General features: G+C 37.7%; 1 protein-coding gene across 2 annotated transcripts in view; it reads left to right on the plus strand.

The window, feature by feature from the left end:
* The window catches only part of PRKDC (protein kinase, DNA-activated, catalytic subunit), a 228,912-nt gene that overhangs the window by 76,329 nt on the left and 133,355 nt on the right, over positions 1–19,228 (plus strand). For both annotated transcript variants that reach the window (XM_047723583.1, XM_047723584.1), the window contains exons 32-36: positions 10,535–10,758; positions 11,496–11,707; positions 12,118–12,250; positions 12,697–12,855; positions 13,890–14,093. In XM_047723583.1, the coding sequence (XP_047579539.1) occupies positions 10,535–10,758; positions 11,496–11,707; positions 12,118–12,250; positions 12,697–12,855; positions 13,890–14,093 (932 nt within the window). The remainder of the gene's footprint in view (positions 1–10,534; positions 10,759–11,495; positions 11,708–12,117; positions 12,251–12,696; positions 12,856–13,889; positions 14,094–19,228) is intronic.

The following is a 19,228-nucleotide window of genomic DNA, read 5'->3' on the forward strand; positions in this document are numbered from 1 at the left end:
GCATTCTTGAAGCTCATAATGAGGGCAGGGTTCTGGTATACATGACAGCACTGAGGCCACAGAAACCTGCCCAAAGTCTATACTTTTGCACCCTGTTTACAGGTTCTTGATGACCCTTTTATCAAATAACCTTTTGAGGTTTTCATTTGCATATAACACATTAAAAGAGTTCTTCCTGAGTGCCTGGCTGGCCCAGTTGATAGAGCATGCAACTCTTTTTTTTTTTTTTTTTTTTTTAGAGAGAGAGTGTCCAAGCAGAGTGGGGAAGGGTAGAAAGACAGAGAGGGAAGGAGAGAGAGAGAAAGGCAGAGAGAGGGGGCAGAGAGGCAGAGAGAGGGAGAGAAAGAATCTTAAGTAGGCTCCACACTCAATGTGGAGCTGGATACAGGGCTTGATCTCATGACCCTGAGATCATGACCTGAGCCAAATGAAATCAAGGAGTCAGAGCTTAACCAACTGTCACCCAGGCATCCGGAGCATACAGTTCTCGATCTCAGGGTTGTAATTTCAAGCCCCACATTGGGCACAGAGATTACTTAAAAAAAAAAAAAAAAAAAAAAAAAATTCTTAAAAAAAATGTTTTTGGGGCAGTTAGGTGGTGCAGTAAGTTAACAGCTGACTCTTGGTTTTATCTTGGGTCTGATCTTAGGGTTATGAGATTGAGCCCCGCGTTGGGCTCCATGCTCCACGCTCCATCTGCTTCACATTCTCTGCCCCTCCTGCTCGTACTCTCTCAAATAATAAATCCTTAAAAAAAAGTTTATGAAATAAATGAATTCTTCCTGACATGAGGCTCTGTTTTGTGATTTTAGTCCATGGTTTTTGAGTAGTATGTCTCTATTTTTCTATTCCTTAATGTTTTTACTGTAGTATGATGATAGTGTTGCTTATAGAGGATAGAATGCAGGGTGGGGTATTTTGTGTACTCCTTAATCCATGCTTAGAAGAAGGAGATGGCAGACTTCATCCTTCTAGTGACTTAAATGGGACCTCACGGAAGTTGGATATGACTCCTGGAAGCTTTGTCTCTCCTAGAAAAGAGTATCTGGAGCAGACCATAGCTGAGAGATAAGTTGCTCTGGGCTTCGAGGTTGTCTAAGCAGGCTGTTTTAGTCTTCAAGGGTTTCACCTAAATCCTCTCTCATGGGCTGGACATACAACTTCCCTGTTAGATATGTTCTGTCATTTAGATGATTTTCAATGTAGTCAGAGAATCCATTCTGCTGGTGGCTGACTAAAGAAACTACCAGTCTTCATTCTATCAGGGTGAAGTCTGTATTTCAGGAATTTAGGAGAAAGAACCAGGCTATCTTGTTGTCCTAGCTTGAAGAAGTTGGAGCCAGACTTAGTTGGGAGTGTATAATGTATGTGTGTACACACACTCTGGGGTTCAGGAAAACAAATTTTATGCTTTTGAGATCTGACTCTCTAGCATGGGATTCTGCATGATTCTAGTATGGGATTTTAAAGGATAGGTCAGATAAGTTCTGAAACTTTAACAGCAGAGTGCTATTAGTTCACTTGCAAACAGTACCTTAAATTTGTTGTTTTACGAGATCTCATATATCATTTTGAAAATTTCAACAAGAAAAAAGCATAGAAATATGTAAAACCATCTCCCCTAATTGCATTACCTAGTGAAAAACACTAAGTGTAACATTTACTTTTCTTAACTTTTTCTGTGCATGTAATATTTTAATTTTTATTTTATAATAGTGAAGTTATTGCATGCTTTACTGTAATTTGCTTTTTAAAAAGAAACTTAACTTTTAAACAGAAACTTAACATATTGGATGTCTTTTTATGTCAGTAAATGTACCTTAAGCTAATTTAAATGGTCACATATTACTAAATTAAGCAAAGGTGTCACAATTAAGCAGTCTTCAACCTTTTCATTAACCTTGTGAGGAGTGGGGGACATTAAAAACAATGTACCTTCTATTCCTCATTGCTCTCACTTATAATTTCTGGTATATTATAAATGTGGGCATTTTAACATAAAACTGTTAGCATTACTTTAAAAATGTATTAAGGGGGGAGTCAAGGCGGTGGAGAAGTAGCAGGCTGAAACAACATCAGGTAGCAGGAGATCAGCTAGATAGCTTATCAAACCATTCCAAACACCTACAAATCCAACAGGAGATCAAAGAGAAGAAGAGTAGCAATTGTAGAAACAGAAAATCGACCACTTTCTGAAAGGTAGAACCTGCGGAGAAGTGAATCCAAAGCAACGGGAAGATAGACTGCAGTGGGGAGGGGCCGGCTCCCGGCAAGCGGTGGAGCAATGGAGCAACGGAGCACAAAATCAGAACTTTTAAAAGTCTGCACCACTGGGGCACCTGGGTGGCTCAGTGGGTTAAAGCCTCTGCCTTCGGCTCAGGTCATGATCCCAGGGTCCTGGGATCGAGCCCCACATCAGGCTCTCTGCTCCGCAGGGAGCCTGCTTCCTCCTCTCTCTCTCTCTGCCTACCGCTCTGCCTGCTTGTGATCTCTGTCTGTCAAATAAATAAATAAAATCTTTAAAAAAAAAAAAAAAAGTCTGTACCACTGAGGGACATCACTCCAGAGACTATTCCAGGGTGAAACCCACCCAGGGACAGCATGGTCTCAGGTCCTGCAGGGTCACAGAAGGATTGGAGGTGTCTGAGTGTCGCAGAGCTCACAGGTATTAAAGCAGGGAAGCTGGCTACAGAGGTGGAGCCGAGAAGTGAGCTCTCAACTCGGGGTTACCTTAAATTGTGATCTGTGGCAGAGGCCACTGCTCTGTGAGCAGGGACCCCACAAGATCAGGAGACACCCCGGAAGAGTGCAGGGATCTGTGGGGTTTGGAGACTCAGGCAGGGCTGTGTGCCAGAGACAGAGACGCTTGGTCACAGGCTGAATGAGCTCGGAGCGCAGCCGGAGGCCAGGGAGACGGGAATGATTGAGCACTTTACTCCGAGGGCACACTGAGGAGTAGGGCCCCAAGCTCTCAGCTCCTCTGGGCTGGAGATTGGGAGGCCGCCATTTTCATTCCCATCCTCCGGAACTCTACAGAAAGAGTTCAGGGAACAAAAGCTCCCGAAAGTCAACCAGAGCGGATTACTTAGCCTGGCCCCTGGTAAGGGTGGTGCAATTCTGCCTCAGACAAAGACACTTGAGAATCACTACAATAGGTCCCTCCCCAAGAAGATCCACAAGAAATCCAGCCACAACCAAGTTCACTTACCAAGGAGAATAGCTGAATTCCAGAGGAGGAGAAAGTAAAGCATGGAATTCATGGCTTTCTCCCCATGATTCTTTAGTCTTGCAAAGTTATTTTTTTGTAATTTTTTTCTTCTAATTTTTTTTAACTTTTACCCTCTCAACATTTTTTAACTAGTTTATCTTAACAATACCTTCAGAAAAATCTTTTTTGAACCTTCATTATACTCATATTTTATCCTTCATTGTATCTAACTTTATTTTTTGTATACACATAGGGTTTTTTCTTCTAAAAAAATTTGGGATACAACTTCTTCTAATAGAATAAAATATACCCTAAATCTAGCACAGGGCTTTGTTCTAATCTCCAGCCTGAGCAAATTCTCTCCACTTTCTTTTTCTTTATTCTCCCAACCAACTTATCAACTCCTTTTTTAGAAATTTTTTTCTTAATTTTCATTTTTGTAGTCATATTCCATCCTTTCATCATGTTTACTCTTATATATGTTTTTCATTCTTTAAAATCTGGGGAGGTAGTTTCTTCTAAGAGACCAGAATACTCCCAAAATTAAGTGGGTGACCCTGTTCTGTTCACCAGTCGAATACATATATTTTTTTCTTTTTTATATTTTTTCTTTATTTTTTTTATTTTTTTTTTTTCTGAACTTCTTTTTACCCCTCTTCTTTCCCCGATGAGGGGTCTCTCCTGATTTGGTTAAAGCACATTTTACTGGGGTCTTTGGCACCCTTTTAGTATTTTATTCGCTCCATCATATATTCTTGTCAGGATAAAATGATAAAATGGAAAAACTCACCACAAAAAAAAAAAAGAACAAGGGGCAGTACTGAAGGCCAGGGACTTAATCAGTATGGACATTGGTAATATAGATATATAGATAAAGATCTAGAGTTCAGACTGATAATTCTCAAGGTGCTAGCGGGGCTCAAAAAAGGCATGGAAGATAGTAGAGAAACCCTGTGTGGAGAAATAAAAGCCCTTTCTGGAGAAATAAAAGAACTAAAATCTAACCAAGTTGAAATCGAAAAAGCTATTAATGAAGTGCAACCAAAAATGGAGGCTCTTACTGCTAGGATAAATGAGGCAGAAGAGAGAATTAGTGATTTGGAGACCAAATGATAGAGAATAAAGAAGCTGAGCAAAAGAGAGACAACTACTGGACCACAAGGGGAGAATTCGGAGATAAGTGATACCATAAGATGAAACAACATTAGAATAATTGGGATTCCAGAAGAAGAAGAAAGAGAGAGGGAGACAGAAGGTATATTGGAGAGAATTATTGTAGAGAATTTCCCTAATATGGCAAAGGGAACAAGCATCAAAATCCAGGAGGTGCAGAGAACCCCCCTCAAAATCAGTAAGAATAGGTCCACACCCCGTCACCTAATAGTAAAATTTAAAGGCTTAGTGACAAAGCGAAAATCCTGAAAGCAGCCCAGGACAAGAAGTCTGTAACATACAATGGTAAAAATATTAGATTGGCAACAGACTTATCCACAGAGCCCTGGCAGGCCAGAAAGAACTGGCATGATATATTCAGAATACTAAATGAGAAAAACATGCACCCAAGAATACTATATCCAGCTAGGCTATCATTGAAAATAGAAGGAGAGATTAAAAAGCTTCCAGGACAAACAAAAACTAAAAGAATTTGTAAACCCCAAACCAGCTCTACAGGAACCATTGAAGGGGGTCCTCTAAGCAAAGAGAGAGCCTAAAAGTAGTAGACCAGAAAGGAAGAGAGACAATATACAGTAACAATCACCTTACAGGCGATACAATGGCACTTCATTCATATCTCTCAATAGTTACCCTGAATGTAAATGGGCTAAGTGCCCCATTCAAAAGACACAGGGTATCAGAATGGATAAAAAAACAAAACTCATCAATATGCTGTCTACAAGAAACTCATTTTAGACCCAAAGACGCCTCCAGATTCAAAGTGAGGGGGTGGAAAACAATTTACCATGCTAATGGACGTCAAAAGAAAGCTGGGGTGGCAGTCCTTATATCACATCAATTAGATTTTAAGCCAAAGGCTATAATAAGAGATGAGGAGGACACTATATCATACTCAAAGAGTCAGTCCAACAAGAAGATCTAACAATTTTAAATATCTATACCCCTAACATGGGAGCAGCCAGCTACATAAACCTATTAAAAACAAAATCAAAGAAACACATCAATAATATTACAATAATAGTAGGGGACTTTAACACTCCCCTCGCTGAAATGGACAAATCATCCAAGCAAAAGATCAACAAGGAAATAAAGGCCTTAAATGACACACTGGACCAGATGGACATCACAGTTATATTCAGAACATTCCATCCCAAAGCAACAGAAAACACATTCTTCTCTAGTGCACATGGAACATTCTCCAGAATAGATCACATCCTGGGTCATAAATCAGGTCTCAACCAGTACCAAAAGATTGGGATCATTCTCTGCATATTTTCAGACTACAATGCTCTGAAGCTAGAACTCAATCACAAGAGGAAATTTGGAAAGAATCCAAATACATGGAGACTAAAGAGCATCCTTCTAAAGAGTGAATGGGTTAACCAGAAAATTAAAACGAATTAAAAAAATTCATGGAAACAATTGAAAATGAAAACACAACAGTTCAAAATCTGTGGGACACAGCAAAGGCAGTCCTAAGAGGAAAATATGTAGCAGTATAAGCCTTTCTCAAGAAACAAAGGTCTCAAATACACAGCCTAACACTGCACTTAACGGAGCAGGAGAAAGAACAACAAAGAAAGCCGAAACCCTGCAGGAAAAGAGAAATAATAAAGATCAGAGCAGAAATCAATGAAATAGAAACGAAAAAAAAAAAAAAAACCCACAATAGAACAAATCAACTAAACTAGGAGCTGGTTCTTTGAAAGAATTAATAAGATTGATAAACCCCTGGCCAGACTTATCAAAAAGAAAAGAGAAAGGACCCAAATAAATAAAATCATGAATGAAAGAGGAGAGATCACAACCAACACCAAAGAAATACAAATAATTATACAAACATATTATGAGCAACTATATGCCAGCAAATTTGACAATCTGGAAGAAATGGATGCATTCCTAGAGACCTGTAAACTACCACAACTGAACCAGGAAGAAATAGAACACCAGAACAGACCCATAACCAGTAAGGAGATTGAAGCTGTCATCAAAAATCTCCCAACAAACAAGAGCCCAGGGCCAGGCAGCTTCCCAGGGGAATTTTACCAAACATTTAAAGAAGAATTAATTCCTATTCTCCTGAAACTATTCCAAAAAATAGAAATGGAAGGAAAACTTCCAAACTCATTTTATGAGGCCAGCATTACCTTGATCCCAAAACCAGACAAGGATCCCATCAAAAAAGAGAATTAGAGACCAATATTCTTGATGAACACAATGCGAACATTCTCACCAAAATACTAGCCAATAGGATCCAACAGTACATTAAAAGGATTATTCACCACGACCAAGTGGGATTTATTCCAGGTTCAACATCCACAAATCAATTGATGTAATACAATACATTAATAAAAGAAAGAACAAGAACCATATGATACTCTCAGTAGATGCTGAAAAAGCATTTGACAAAGTACAGCATCCTTTCCCAATCAAGACTCTTCAAAGTGTAGGGATAGAGGGCACATACCTAAATATCATCAAATATCATCAATGAAAACCCACAGCAAATATCATTCTGGAGAAATTCTGGAGAAACTAGAAGTCTTAGCCTCAGCAATCAGACAATAAAAAGAAATTAAAGACATCCAAATTGGCAAAGAAGAAGTCAAACTCTCACTCTTTGCAGATAATATGATACTATATGTGGAAAACCCAAAAGACTCCAGTACAAATCTGCTAGAACTTGTACAGGAATTGAGTAAAGTGTCAGGATATAAAATCAATGCACAGAAATCAGTTGCATTTCTTTACACCAACAACAAGACAGAAGAAAGAGAAATTAAGGAGTCAATCCCATTTATAGTTGCACCCAAAACCATAATATACCTAGGAATACCTAGGAATAAACCTAACCAAAGAGGCAAAGAATCTATACTCAGAAAATATAAAGTACTTATGAAAGAAACTGAGGAAGACACAAAGAAATGGAAAAATGTCCCATGCTTATGGATTGAAAGAACAAATATTGTGAAAATGTCTATGCTACCTAAAGCAATCTGCACATTTAATGCAATCCCTATCAAAATCCCATCTTTTTTTTTTTTTTTCAAAGAAATGGAACAAATAATCCTAAAATTTGTATGGAACCAGGAAAGACCTCGAATAGCCAGAGGAATGTTGAAAAAGAAAGCCAAAGTTGATGGCATCACAATTCCAGACTTCAAGCTTTATTAAAAAGCTGTCATCATCAAGACAGTACGGCACTTGCACAAAAACGGACACATAGATCAATGGAAAAGAACAGAGAGCCCAGAAATAGACCCTTAACTCTATGGTCAACTAATCTTCGACAAAGCAGGAAAGAATGTCCGACGGAAAAAAGACCATCTCTTCAACAAATGGTGTTGGGAAAATTGGACAGCCACATGCAGAAGAATGAAACTGGACCATTTCCTGACACCACACATGAAAACAGACTCAAAATGGATGAAGGACCTCGATGTGAGAAAGCAGTCCATCAAAATCCTTGAGGAGAACACAGGCAGCACCTTCTTCAACCTCAGCCGCAGCAACTTCTTCCTAGGAACATCGCCAAAGGCAAGGGAAGCAAGGGCAAAAATGAACTATTGGTTCTTCATCAAGATCAAAAGCTTTTGCACAGCAAAGGAAACAGTAAACAAAACCAAAAGACAACTGATAGAATGGGAGAAGATATTTGCAAATGACATATCAGGTAAAGGGCTAGTGTCCAAGATCTATAAAGAACTTACCAAACTCAACACCCAAAGAACAAATAATCCAATCAAGAAATGGGCAGAGGACATGAACAGACGTTTCTGCAAAGAAGACATCCGGATGGCCAACAGACACATGAAAAAGTGCTCCACATCACTCGGCATCAGGGAAATACAAATCAAAAGTACAATGAGATACCACCTCACACCAGTCATAATGGCTAAAATTAACAAGTCAGGAAACGACAGATCCTGGCAAGGGTGCAGAGAAAGGGAACCCCCCTACATGTTGGTGGGAATGCAAGCTGGTGCAGCCACTCAGGAAAACTGGAGGTTCCTCAAAAAGTTGAAAATAGAGCTACGCTACAACCCAGCAGTTGCACTACTGGGTATTTACCCTAAAGATATAAATGTAGTGATCCGAAGGGGCACATGCACCCGAATGTTTATAGCAGCAATGTCTATAATAGTCAACCTATGGAAAGAACCTAGATGTCCATCAACAGATGAATGGATAAAGAAGAAATGTTATATATATACAATGGAATACTATGCAGCCATCAAAAGAAATGAAATCTTGCCATTTGTGATGACGTGGGTGGAACTAGAGGGTATTATGCTTAATGAAATAAGTCAATCGGAGGAAGACAGCTATCTATGTTCTCCCTGATATAAGGAAGTAGAGATGCAATGTTGGGGGCTTGGGAGGTAGGAAAAGAATAAATGAAACAAGATGGGATCGGGAGGGAGACAAACCATAAGACTCTTAATCTCACAAAACAAAGGTAGGGTTGCTGGGGGGAGGGGTGGAGGGAGAGAGTGGTGGGGTTTTGGACATTGGGGAGAGTATGTGCTATGGTGAGAGCTGTGAAGTATGTAACCCTGGCGATTCACAGACCTGTCCCTGGGGCTAATAATACATTATATGTTAATTTTAAAAATATATATATTTAATGGAGCCTAAATACTGTAGAGGTTTTTTTTTTCTTTTTGTTTTGTTTTGTTTTTACTGTAGAGGTTTTTTATTTAACATCATCAGCTTTAACAGTTTCTTTAATAGTTTCTGGAAATTTTGCAGGTTCCTGAATTATTCTGACCATTCCATACCCCTGACATTTTCTTATCCTAAGTATTCTGTTTTTATGCTTATCTTTTTACTCATAATTCTATATCTTTGTAACAAAATGGTCTACATGTCACAGGTTTCTTCTGTGTTGTATTATTATTGCATTTGTTATTAGGGCACTTTATGTTTGTTACCACTATAATATAAACATAATAAAAATTTTGTTGCATAATTATTACACATAAAATTTAAAATTATAGGGTTAGAATTCTATTTTTGTTTTGTATAGACGTTACTAAAAAATAACTTGTTCACATAAACAAGTGTCATATTTGAATAATGCTAAAATGCTCCTTGTTTTTCCACATTTAGCATATCTGTAATTGGAATGTGTCTTATAGCCTCTGCTCTGCTGGATTCAAGGTTATTTGGTGTTTGAAAATGAAATTCTTAATATGTTTTTTTCTCATTTCTTTGAATACATAGTGTTCTGTCATCAACATTATTTTTAATGATATGTCAAGTTGGCATTTTGATGAACTTAAATTTTATGGAAACAGAATTAGAAACCCTCAGATTTATAAAAGAATTTCTTTTTGTTTTTTAAAAAAATTTTTTTAAGATTTTTATTTATTTGAGAGAGAGAGAGCATGAGTGGGAGGAGGAGCAGAGGGAGAGGGATAAGCAGACTCCTTGCTGAGCAGGGAGCCTGTTGTAGGGCTTGATCCCAGGACTGTGAAATCATGACCTAACCTGAAGGCAGACGTTTAACCGACTGAACTACCCAAGCACCTTTATAAAAGCATTTCTTAGTCATTACCTTTACTCTTTCAACATGTATACCACTTCCTAAAATTGTCCATTTGTTTGGGAGGTCTTTACCCTCTGGTACACAAGTACAGTAAGACTGATGAAAGGAGAAGTTTGCTTTGTCTCTCTTCCATAAGCAAGACTGAGGTAATCATGAGAGAAGTAGGGATGGGGGCACAGGAGAACCAGCACCTTCATGTTTTTAGACATGTGAGTTTTATGAAAAAGTCCTTTTGGGAGTTAATGCAGTTGTTTCCATAAAAAGACCACTGCCAGAATTTGTTTCTCTTTGGCCCCTTTGAAGGACATTTCAGTTGTTTCTGTTTCTTCATTATTAAAAAAAAATGCTAAAGTGAACATCCGTATAAACACATCTTTGTAATTCTGCCATCATTTCAATTTTCTGATAAAATTTCAATGCTGGATCAAAGCATATGAGCTTTTTTAACATTTGATAGAAATTGGTGTGCATACTTTTTAAACCTTTTCTGTTTGAATTTTGACTAAAAGTATATTATGCCTATACTGAAGGAATTTTACATTAATCATAGTGGAGTTAGAAGGAAGCATATGTTAATAATTGAGTATAATTTTTTTTAGGTACTGAAACACAGTCTTCACTTTGGAAAGCAATGGCTTTCTTCTTAGAAAACATTGCTATGCATGATATTACGGCAGCAGAAAAGTGCTTTGGCACTGGGACAACAGATCACAGACCTAGCCCACAAGAGGAAGAAAGATATAATTACAGCAAATGCACAATTGTGGTCCGGATTATGGAATTTACCACAGTGCTTCTCAGCACCTCCCCAGAAGGCTGGAAGGTAGGTCACTCCTGGTTCTCTTTTAGTTTGGAGTCAGTATTTGACACTGGAAAAATATTTTCCAACACTTATTAAAAGTGGTTTTGGCTTTCTTAGACATTTCCATTGCTGTAGGAGTTCTGTGTTCTTGAAAGTAATAAAATTTTGCATGTATTTCAAATTCTTTTTGTGTGAATTATATGCAAAATAGTTTTTCAAAATGTTTTATTGTATATCACATTTTATGCTACAATTGATCAAACATTTGCCTTAGGAAACATGCATTACTTGTAAATGTATCTGTGAGGCTTATTATATAAACAAAGTCCAGTCAGTCTATCCATTTAATACATACTAAGTATCTACTGTATGCCAGGCCCTATCTGCAGATACAACATCTCTCTAAACCAGGGACCACAAAACCATGGTCCACAGGCCAAATCCCACCTGCTGTCTGCTTTTGTAAAGTTTTCATTGGAACTCATCCAAGCCCATTTGTCCATGTTTTGTCTGTGGCTGCTTTCACATTATAATGGCAATTAGTTTAGCAGTTCCAGCAGAGACCATAGGGCCCACAAAGCCTAAAATATTTATTTTCTAACCCTTTACAGAGGAAGTTTCCAATCCTAGTCCTAGCCAGGCAAAAATTCCCGGCTTCATGGACCTTACACTACTGAAAAAGTGCTGACTAATAGATGTTCGTTTGTTTGCTCTTTCTTTTTTTTTTTTTTTTTTTTTTTTCAAATCATCTTTTACAGCTCCTTGAGAAGGATTTATGTAATAACAAAAACTTTATGAAACTCTTGGTGAAAACCCTATGTGAGCCCTCGAGCATAGGTTTCAATATTGGTGATGTCATAGTTATGAATCATCTTCCCGATGTTTGTGTAAAGCTAATAAAAGCACTAAAGAAGTCCCCATACAAAGACACCCTGGAGATGCACCTTAAGGAAAAAATAACAGCACGGAGGTGGGCATTCAGATCATGCTTGGGATCAGTGTTGTGTTGGGATTTAAGATTGTAACATACTCTGGCAGTTGTGTGTGTTTCTACTATAGCCCCATTTCCTAAAGTAAAGGATCTCATCATTTGTTTGAAAATCATCTATTTAACACATGCTTTCCCTGTACCTGAAGGTAAGCAAGCCTCAGATGTGGCTTAGCCCCATGTTGATTTCCAATGCTGGATAAGCTCATGGGCCCCATGTTCATTGTTAACCCATGTTTGCTTTCCAAGGTCATTTAATGAATTTGAGTGTCAATTAGTCAATGAACACATTTATAACAGAACACACGTAATTTTTCATTGTATCCTGCTAGTTCAGTGAGATCAACACTCATCTCGTTTGTTTTTGTTTTTGTTTTTGTTTTACATGGCAGCATTGAGGAGCTCTGTGCTGTTGACCTATACAGCCCTGATGCTTATGTGGACAGGGCCAAGCTGGTGTCTGTTGTGTCAGCTTGTAAACAACTTCACAGAGCTGGTTTTTTGCATGTTGTATTACCATCTCAGGTAACCACAGCCAATTTGTTTTTCACTTTTCTCTTAGCTTTATTAAGCTAATTAGTCCATTTATATACATATATATATATATATGTTTTAAACATCCTGTATGTATGAAATGTGCTGAAATGGGTATTAAAGAATTACTTGTGCTAGACATGTGTTAACTTAGAATATAAATATAAAAATTTATAAATATAAAATGAAGGACATTTATATTTCCAACAGCCTCTTGAAGAACTTTAGGGATGAACTGGTATTGTGCCTCTGAGGCTAGGCAATATAAATGAAAAAATATAGCATAGAAAGCAAAGTTGAGTGAACATTTTCCTGACAATTAGGATGTAGTCAGTGTTAATGAACATGGATTTTTTTTTAACTCATGAAAGGTGTAAAATTTTGTGTTTCTATAAAATATCTTACTGCTAGATATTTCATTGTTCACTTTATTTTAGTCTGCAGATCAGCATCATTCTGTTGGCACAAAACTTCTTTCCCTGGTTTATAAAAGCATTGCACCTGGAGATGAACGAGAGTATTTTCCTTCACTAGACCCCAGTTGTAAGCGATTAGCCAATGGACTTCTGGAGTTGGCCTTTGCTTTTGGAGGACTGGTAGGAGCAGCAGCTACATGCTATGCTATCCTAATGATGTAAATATATAGCTCACTTGCAGTGTGCTTCTAAAAATAAGAATTTAGCTGGAAGTCTAAATTTAGTAATTTGGTAAGTCCTTGATCTGACTTCCTTTCTAAAAGATTTGCTTTAATAAAAGAAATAGGACAGTATTCTTAAGTTGGGGTTTTGTCTATCGCACTTTGTTTCCAAAAAGACTTTATAAGAGAACATTTTGCAAATATAAAGTTAAACTGTGTTGATACAGTGGCTTTCTCTTCCCCTGTCCTCTGTGATCCTCCGAAGGCTGATTTGGGAGCACTCCTGGAGGATAATTTCAGAGGCACCACAAAAAGATACCTTCATGGGGGCGCCTGGGTGGCTCAGTGGGTTAAGCCGCTGCCTTCGGCTCAGGTCATGATCCCAGGTCCTGGGTTCGAGCCCCGCATCGGGCTTTCTGCTCAGCAGGGAGCCTGCTTCCTCCTCTCTCTCTGCCTGCCTCTCTGCTTACTTGTGATTTCTCTCTGTCAAATAAATAAATAAAATCTTTAAAAAAAAAAAAAAAAAAAAGATACCTTCATGGATTATTGAACTGTCCGGGGCTGGCCTCAAATAGTCTCTGCTATAGCTGAGATCTGCTAGCCAGTCCTTTGTGTTCATTCCTTCCACCTGTCTTCTCCTGCAGCAGAAAGCTCTTCTTTGCCCATTTGTTCACTTAATGTAAACAAATTACATATTTAAATGGTCTAAAAATGCCCTTACTACCCTCTCCCCTCAAAGCAACTATAATAAGATTTTCTGGAAATTTGAGAGAAACATGAGTCAAGAAAGATTTCTTTCCTAAAATGACACCTAGAAAATGCAAGTTCATTGAAATGTATACAATTCAAACCTGAACCCAGGCCTTCAAATACCAGGTTCTCTTAGACATTACTGTGTGATTTTTCACTTCCAAAGTTAGCAGCTTCCCAGTAATCTTTCTATAACAGGTAAAATATGTACATATCTCATTGTACCTTTCCTTGCTTTTTCAGTGTGAGCACCTTGTGAATCTTCTCCTGGACACAGCAGTGTTATCTATGCCAGCCTCAGGAGTGTCCCAGAGAAACATGGTCAGCTTCTCTCATGGAGAGTATTTTTATAGCTTGTTCTCAGAGGCAATCAACACTGAATTATTGAAAAATCTAGATCTTGTTGTATTGGAGCTCATGAAATCATCTGTGGATAATCCCAAAATGGTAATGAAACTTTTATTTTTTATTTTTACTTTTTTTACTTAAAGCAAGAATTACCATCAAACTCCATTCATTGGGCCAGAGATCCTTGTATTAGCAAAAGACTTGCTCCCCATCTAGCACACTATCTACACTTGTGAGTTCATTGTGAAATTTTTACTTAAGTGAAGTATATTTTCTTATATAATGACTATAAAAAGATAGCCATATTCTTCAGAAATGTATAAACAAAACAATCTCTCTTCCCGGAAGGTTTAATGCTCTTCTAATGTTTCAAAACAAAATCAAAGGAAAGAAAACCCAACTTTTAATGAATGTTTAATCATGTTATTAACATTGAAACATTGATTATTTTTTTAAAACTCTCACTCCCCCAGAATCTCTAGGCCAAATATTACAAGGCACAGGTATGTGGTATAAATTTCTGTGAAGAAGTGGTGTTGGGGCTCAGAAACTTGTTGTGAGGCCTGAGCCCACCTTTGTTTTTGCACCAGCCGCCAGCTGGTTTTGTGCACTCTGTGTGCTTTCTGTAGTCATGGTCCTTTCACAGGTTGGTACTAAGAGTCATTATTTCCTGCGTGCTATAGCCCACTTTGCCCCCTCACATTGAACCTTGGAATATTTAATATATAGTTGACTTTGGTTTGCTAAACTGATAAAATTTTGGAATTTAACCGAATCTGTAGACAGGAGCTGGGAACTACTAGGAATGACCATTTTAAGGGAGAATGTATAATTTCTTTCTGAGTTAAGCTTTTATTCCAAACAGTGCTTGTTGTAGGGGAGTATCTTGTGGCAGGTTGTACTAGGAATTTGTATTTAGAGTTAGAAATGAACTTTTAGTAGATCCATGACACCAAGGAAATAGGACAGTATGATTTCTGAAGCTGTTCAGACTTCTGATTAAGGTAATGGATATAAGTCATACATATTTACCTCTGCTTTCTCCTCAGTTGCCTCTAAAGTGACAGAAATGGGTCTTTTTGTTTTGTTTTTAAAGCACAGTGTTAAAGGATGCATTTAAAGGAGGAAAGACAGGAGTGACAATAAGATGGACAGCATTTTGGAAGCTAGAAACCAAAAAGACAAGTTGTAACAGACTTCAGAGTCCAAGAAAACTGCAGTGTAACATAGTGGTGGGGTGATGGGCAGCTGATTTGTGCTGCAGAACCCAGCCTTTCTGGGGTCTGGTGATGGAGTCCTGGGCCTCCAGAATACTGGGAGCAGGATGCAAAGCAGAGGCTGAAAAGGGGAGGACTGTGTGAATGTTAGATGTCCCCTGCCAGGTCTCCTGGCCTTGCCTTGTCCTCGAGGGACTGATCCTGCTGCACTTGAGGACACTGTGGGCAGCCAAGTCTCTGGAAGGGATAAGTATCTCTGCATTGGGGCACTCTGGGCAGAGTTAAGTGTAGGATACTTTTTTTTTTTTTTAATTGAAAGACCTGTAGTCAATATTAAAGTCATGTTCTGTATATAACACCAGTATTTCTTTGAGCAATGACATAAAGTTTGAAATACTTTATACCAGATAAAAAAATCTTATTATTCCACAAATGGGAAATGTTTTGTACTTTGATCTCTCGAGTTTAGTTCTCCCACTCTTCTGACCTTAGTCTCTCACTAGTGTTTTTGAACAGCAAAGATGTTTCTTGTGTGTGCTGTATTTTTTTATTTTGCACATTTTTCTGTTGGGGTGAAACTTCTTACTAATTTTTAAGAGTTTTTTTATATTAAGGATAGTAGACATTTGTCATGTATGCAGAAAGTACTTTATCCTATTGGCTATTTGTTTTTCAATCTCACTTGGGAGTATTTATTCAATACATAAGTGTTTATCATAATTAAATTTATTAATCTTCTTTTCTATCATTCCTGTCTTTCATGTTGTACTTAGAATGGCCTTCTCCACCCCAGTATTATCTTTAAAATCGGCCCATGTTTTCTTCTGTTACTTTTATAGGTTCTATTTTTAACAAATATAAATAATGCAAAAAGCACACTTGCATATTCTTGAAAGTAAAATTTAGAATCGTTTTGTCAGGTTCCTCATGACCCTTTCCACAATATAGTAAGGATTTTAAGTGATAATACACCATGTATAGAGTAAATTTAAACCAAAGTGACCTTTTTAAAACATACGCCTATTTTTTCTAAGGTACATCCCTCCACTTATTCAAACCTTTATTCATAATCTCAAATCTTTTTTGTCATACTGTTATGTAGAATGCTATCATTTTATTCATCTAGTTACTACACATTTCTTAAGAACATTTCTAGATACTGGATGCTATTGAGTTGTACATGTAAATGGAATACTTTCCCTTTATATTTTCTTTTTCTTTCTGTCTTTTTTTTTTTTTAAAGATTTTATCTATTTATTTATTTGACAGAGATCACAAGTAGGCAGAGACAGGCAGAGGCGGGGGGGGGGGGGGCGGGGGGGGAGCAGGCTCCCTGCTGAGCAGAAAGCCAGATGCGAGGCTCCATCCCAGGACCCCGGGATCATGACCTAAGCCAAAGGCAGAGACTTTAAACCACTGAGCCACCCAGGCGCCCCTATTTTCTTTTTCTTTTTTTTTTTTTAAGATTTATTTGAGAGAGAGAGAAAATGAGTGGGGAGGGCCAAAAGGGGTTGGAGAAAGAGAAAAAGAAACAGACTCCCTGGCTGAGCATGGAGCTTGACACAGGGCTCAGTCTCATGAACCTGAGATCATGACCTGAGCTGAAATCAAGAGTCAGTCACTTAAATGACCGAGGCACCCAGGCTCCCCCACTTTATATTTCTTTACAAGGATGTGGTATATCAGAAAACTACCGATTTTGTTTATTTTATAACCATTCAGATGAATGAGTATTCTTCTTTTTCTTTTTTCCACGTTTATGGATATATAATTGGCATATAACATTTTATAAGTTTTAGGTGTACAACGTGCTGATTTGATTTAATCAAATTTGATAATCATACAGAATGATTCCTGTGATAAGTTTAGTGTTCATCACCTTATACAGATAAAATTTTTTCCATGCAATGAGAACTTTTAAGCACGTCAACACTTTTCAGATATATGATACATAACTTTAGTCACCATGCTGTATATTATATCTCCAGAACTTAATTATCTTACAACAGGAGGCTGTACCTTTGACCACTTTCATTCATATTGCCCAACTTCCCAACCCCTACCTCTAGCAAGCACCAGTCTGTTCTCTATGAGTTTGGTTTTTTAGAGTCTGTGTATAAATGATACCCAGTATTTATCTTTCTCTGTAGGACCCATTTCACTTAGCATAATGTTGTCAGGATCAAATCTGTGTTGTGACAATTGGCAGAATATTCTTTATAATGGCTAAATAATATTTCATTGTATATGTATATACCACATCTTCTTTATTCATTCATCTGTTGATGGACACTTAGATTGTTTCCATGTCTTTGGCTATTATACACAATGTTGCAATGAACATGGGGGTGCAGATATATTTTTTAGATAGTGATCTCCTTTTCTTCATATTAATACCCTGAAGTGGAATTGCCAAACCATATAGTACTTCTGATTTTAATTTTTGGGAGGACTGCCATACTGTATTTCATAGTGGTTGCAACAGCTTGCATTCCCATCAACAGTGCACAAGAGTTCCCTTTTCTTCACATCCTTTGTCTTTTTGGTGCTGGTTGTTCTTACAGGTATGAGAGAATATCTCACTATGGTTTTGATCTGCATTTTCCTGGTGATTAGTGATGTCGAATACCTTTTCATTTACCTTTTGACTGTCTTCTTTGGAAAAATGTCTATTTAGTTCTACTGCCCATTTTTAAATTAGATTGTTTGATTTTTTTTTTTTTTGCTATTGAGTTGTACGAGTCCTTCATATATTTTGAATATTAACCCCTTATCACATACATGATTTACAGATATTTTCTGCCATTTTATAGCTTGCCTTTTCATTTTTTGGTGTTTTTTTTTTTTAATTTAATTTCTTTTCAGTGTAACAGAATTCATTGTTTATGCACCACACGCAGTGCTTCATGCAATACATGCCCTCCATAATACCCACCACCTGGCTCACCCAACCTCCCACCCCCCACCCCTTCAAAACCTTCAGATTGTTTTTCAGAGTCCATAGTCTCTCATGATTCATCTCCCCCTCCAATTTCCCCCAACCCTTTCTCTTCTCCATCTCCCCAAGTCCTCCGTGTTATTTCTTATGCTCCACAAATAAGTGAAACCATATGATAATGGACTCTCTCTGCTTGACGTATTTCACTTAGCATAATCTCTTTCAGTCCCATCCACATTGCTACAAAAGTTGGGTATTCATCCTTTCTGATGGAGGCATAATACTCCATAGTGTATATGGACCACATCTTCCTTATCCATTCGTCCGTTGAAGGGCATCTTGGTTCTTTCCACAGTTTGGCGACTGTGGCCATTGATTTCTTTTGCTGTACAGAAGCTTTTTAGTTTGATGTAGTTCTCCTTGTTTATTACCACTGTTGCCTTTGCTTTTGGTGTGAAATCCAAAAAAAAAAAAAAATCATTGCTAAGACCAATGTCAAGGAGCTTATCCTTAAGGAATTTTATGGCTTCGGGTCTTAAGTTCAAGCCTTTAATAGATTTTGAGTTGATTTCTGTGTATGGTGTGAAATAGGTGTTAAGTTTCATTCTTTTGCATGTAGCTATACAGTTTTCCCAATACCGTTTATCGAAGAGACTATCTTTTCTCCATTGTATATTCTTGGCTTCTTTTTCTTCATCATTGTATATTCTTGGCTCCTTGCATGTGTTTATTTCTGTATTCTCCATTCTGTTCCACTGATCTATGTGTCTGTTTTTATCCCAGTACTGCACTGTTTTGATTACCTTGACATAATATAGCATGAAATCAGGAAGCATAATGCCTCCAACTTTGTTGTTCTCTCTCAAGACTGCTTTGGTTATTCAGGGTCTTTTGTGGGTCCATACAAATTTTAGGATTGCTTGTTCTGTTTTTGTGAAAAATGCCATTGGAATTTTGATAGGGATTGTATTGAATCTGTAGACTGCTTTGGATAATACTAACATGTTAGCAATATTAATAATTCTATTCCTTGAGCACAGAATATCCTTCCATTTATTTGTATCTTCAGTTTTTTTCAT

This window comes from Lutra lutra, chromosome 4, assembly GCF_902655055.1.
Source record: "Lutra lutra chromosome 4, mLutLut1.2, whole genome shotgun sequence".
Taxonomy (NCBI): Eukaryota; Metazoa; Chordata; class Mammalia; order Carnivora; family Mustelidae; genus Lutra; species Lutra lutra.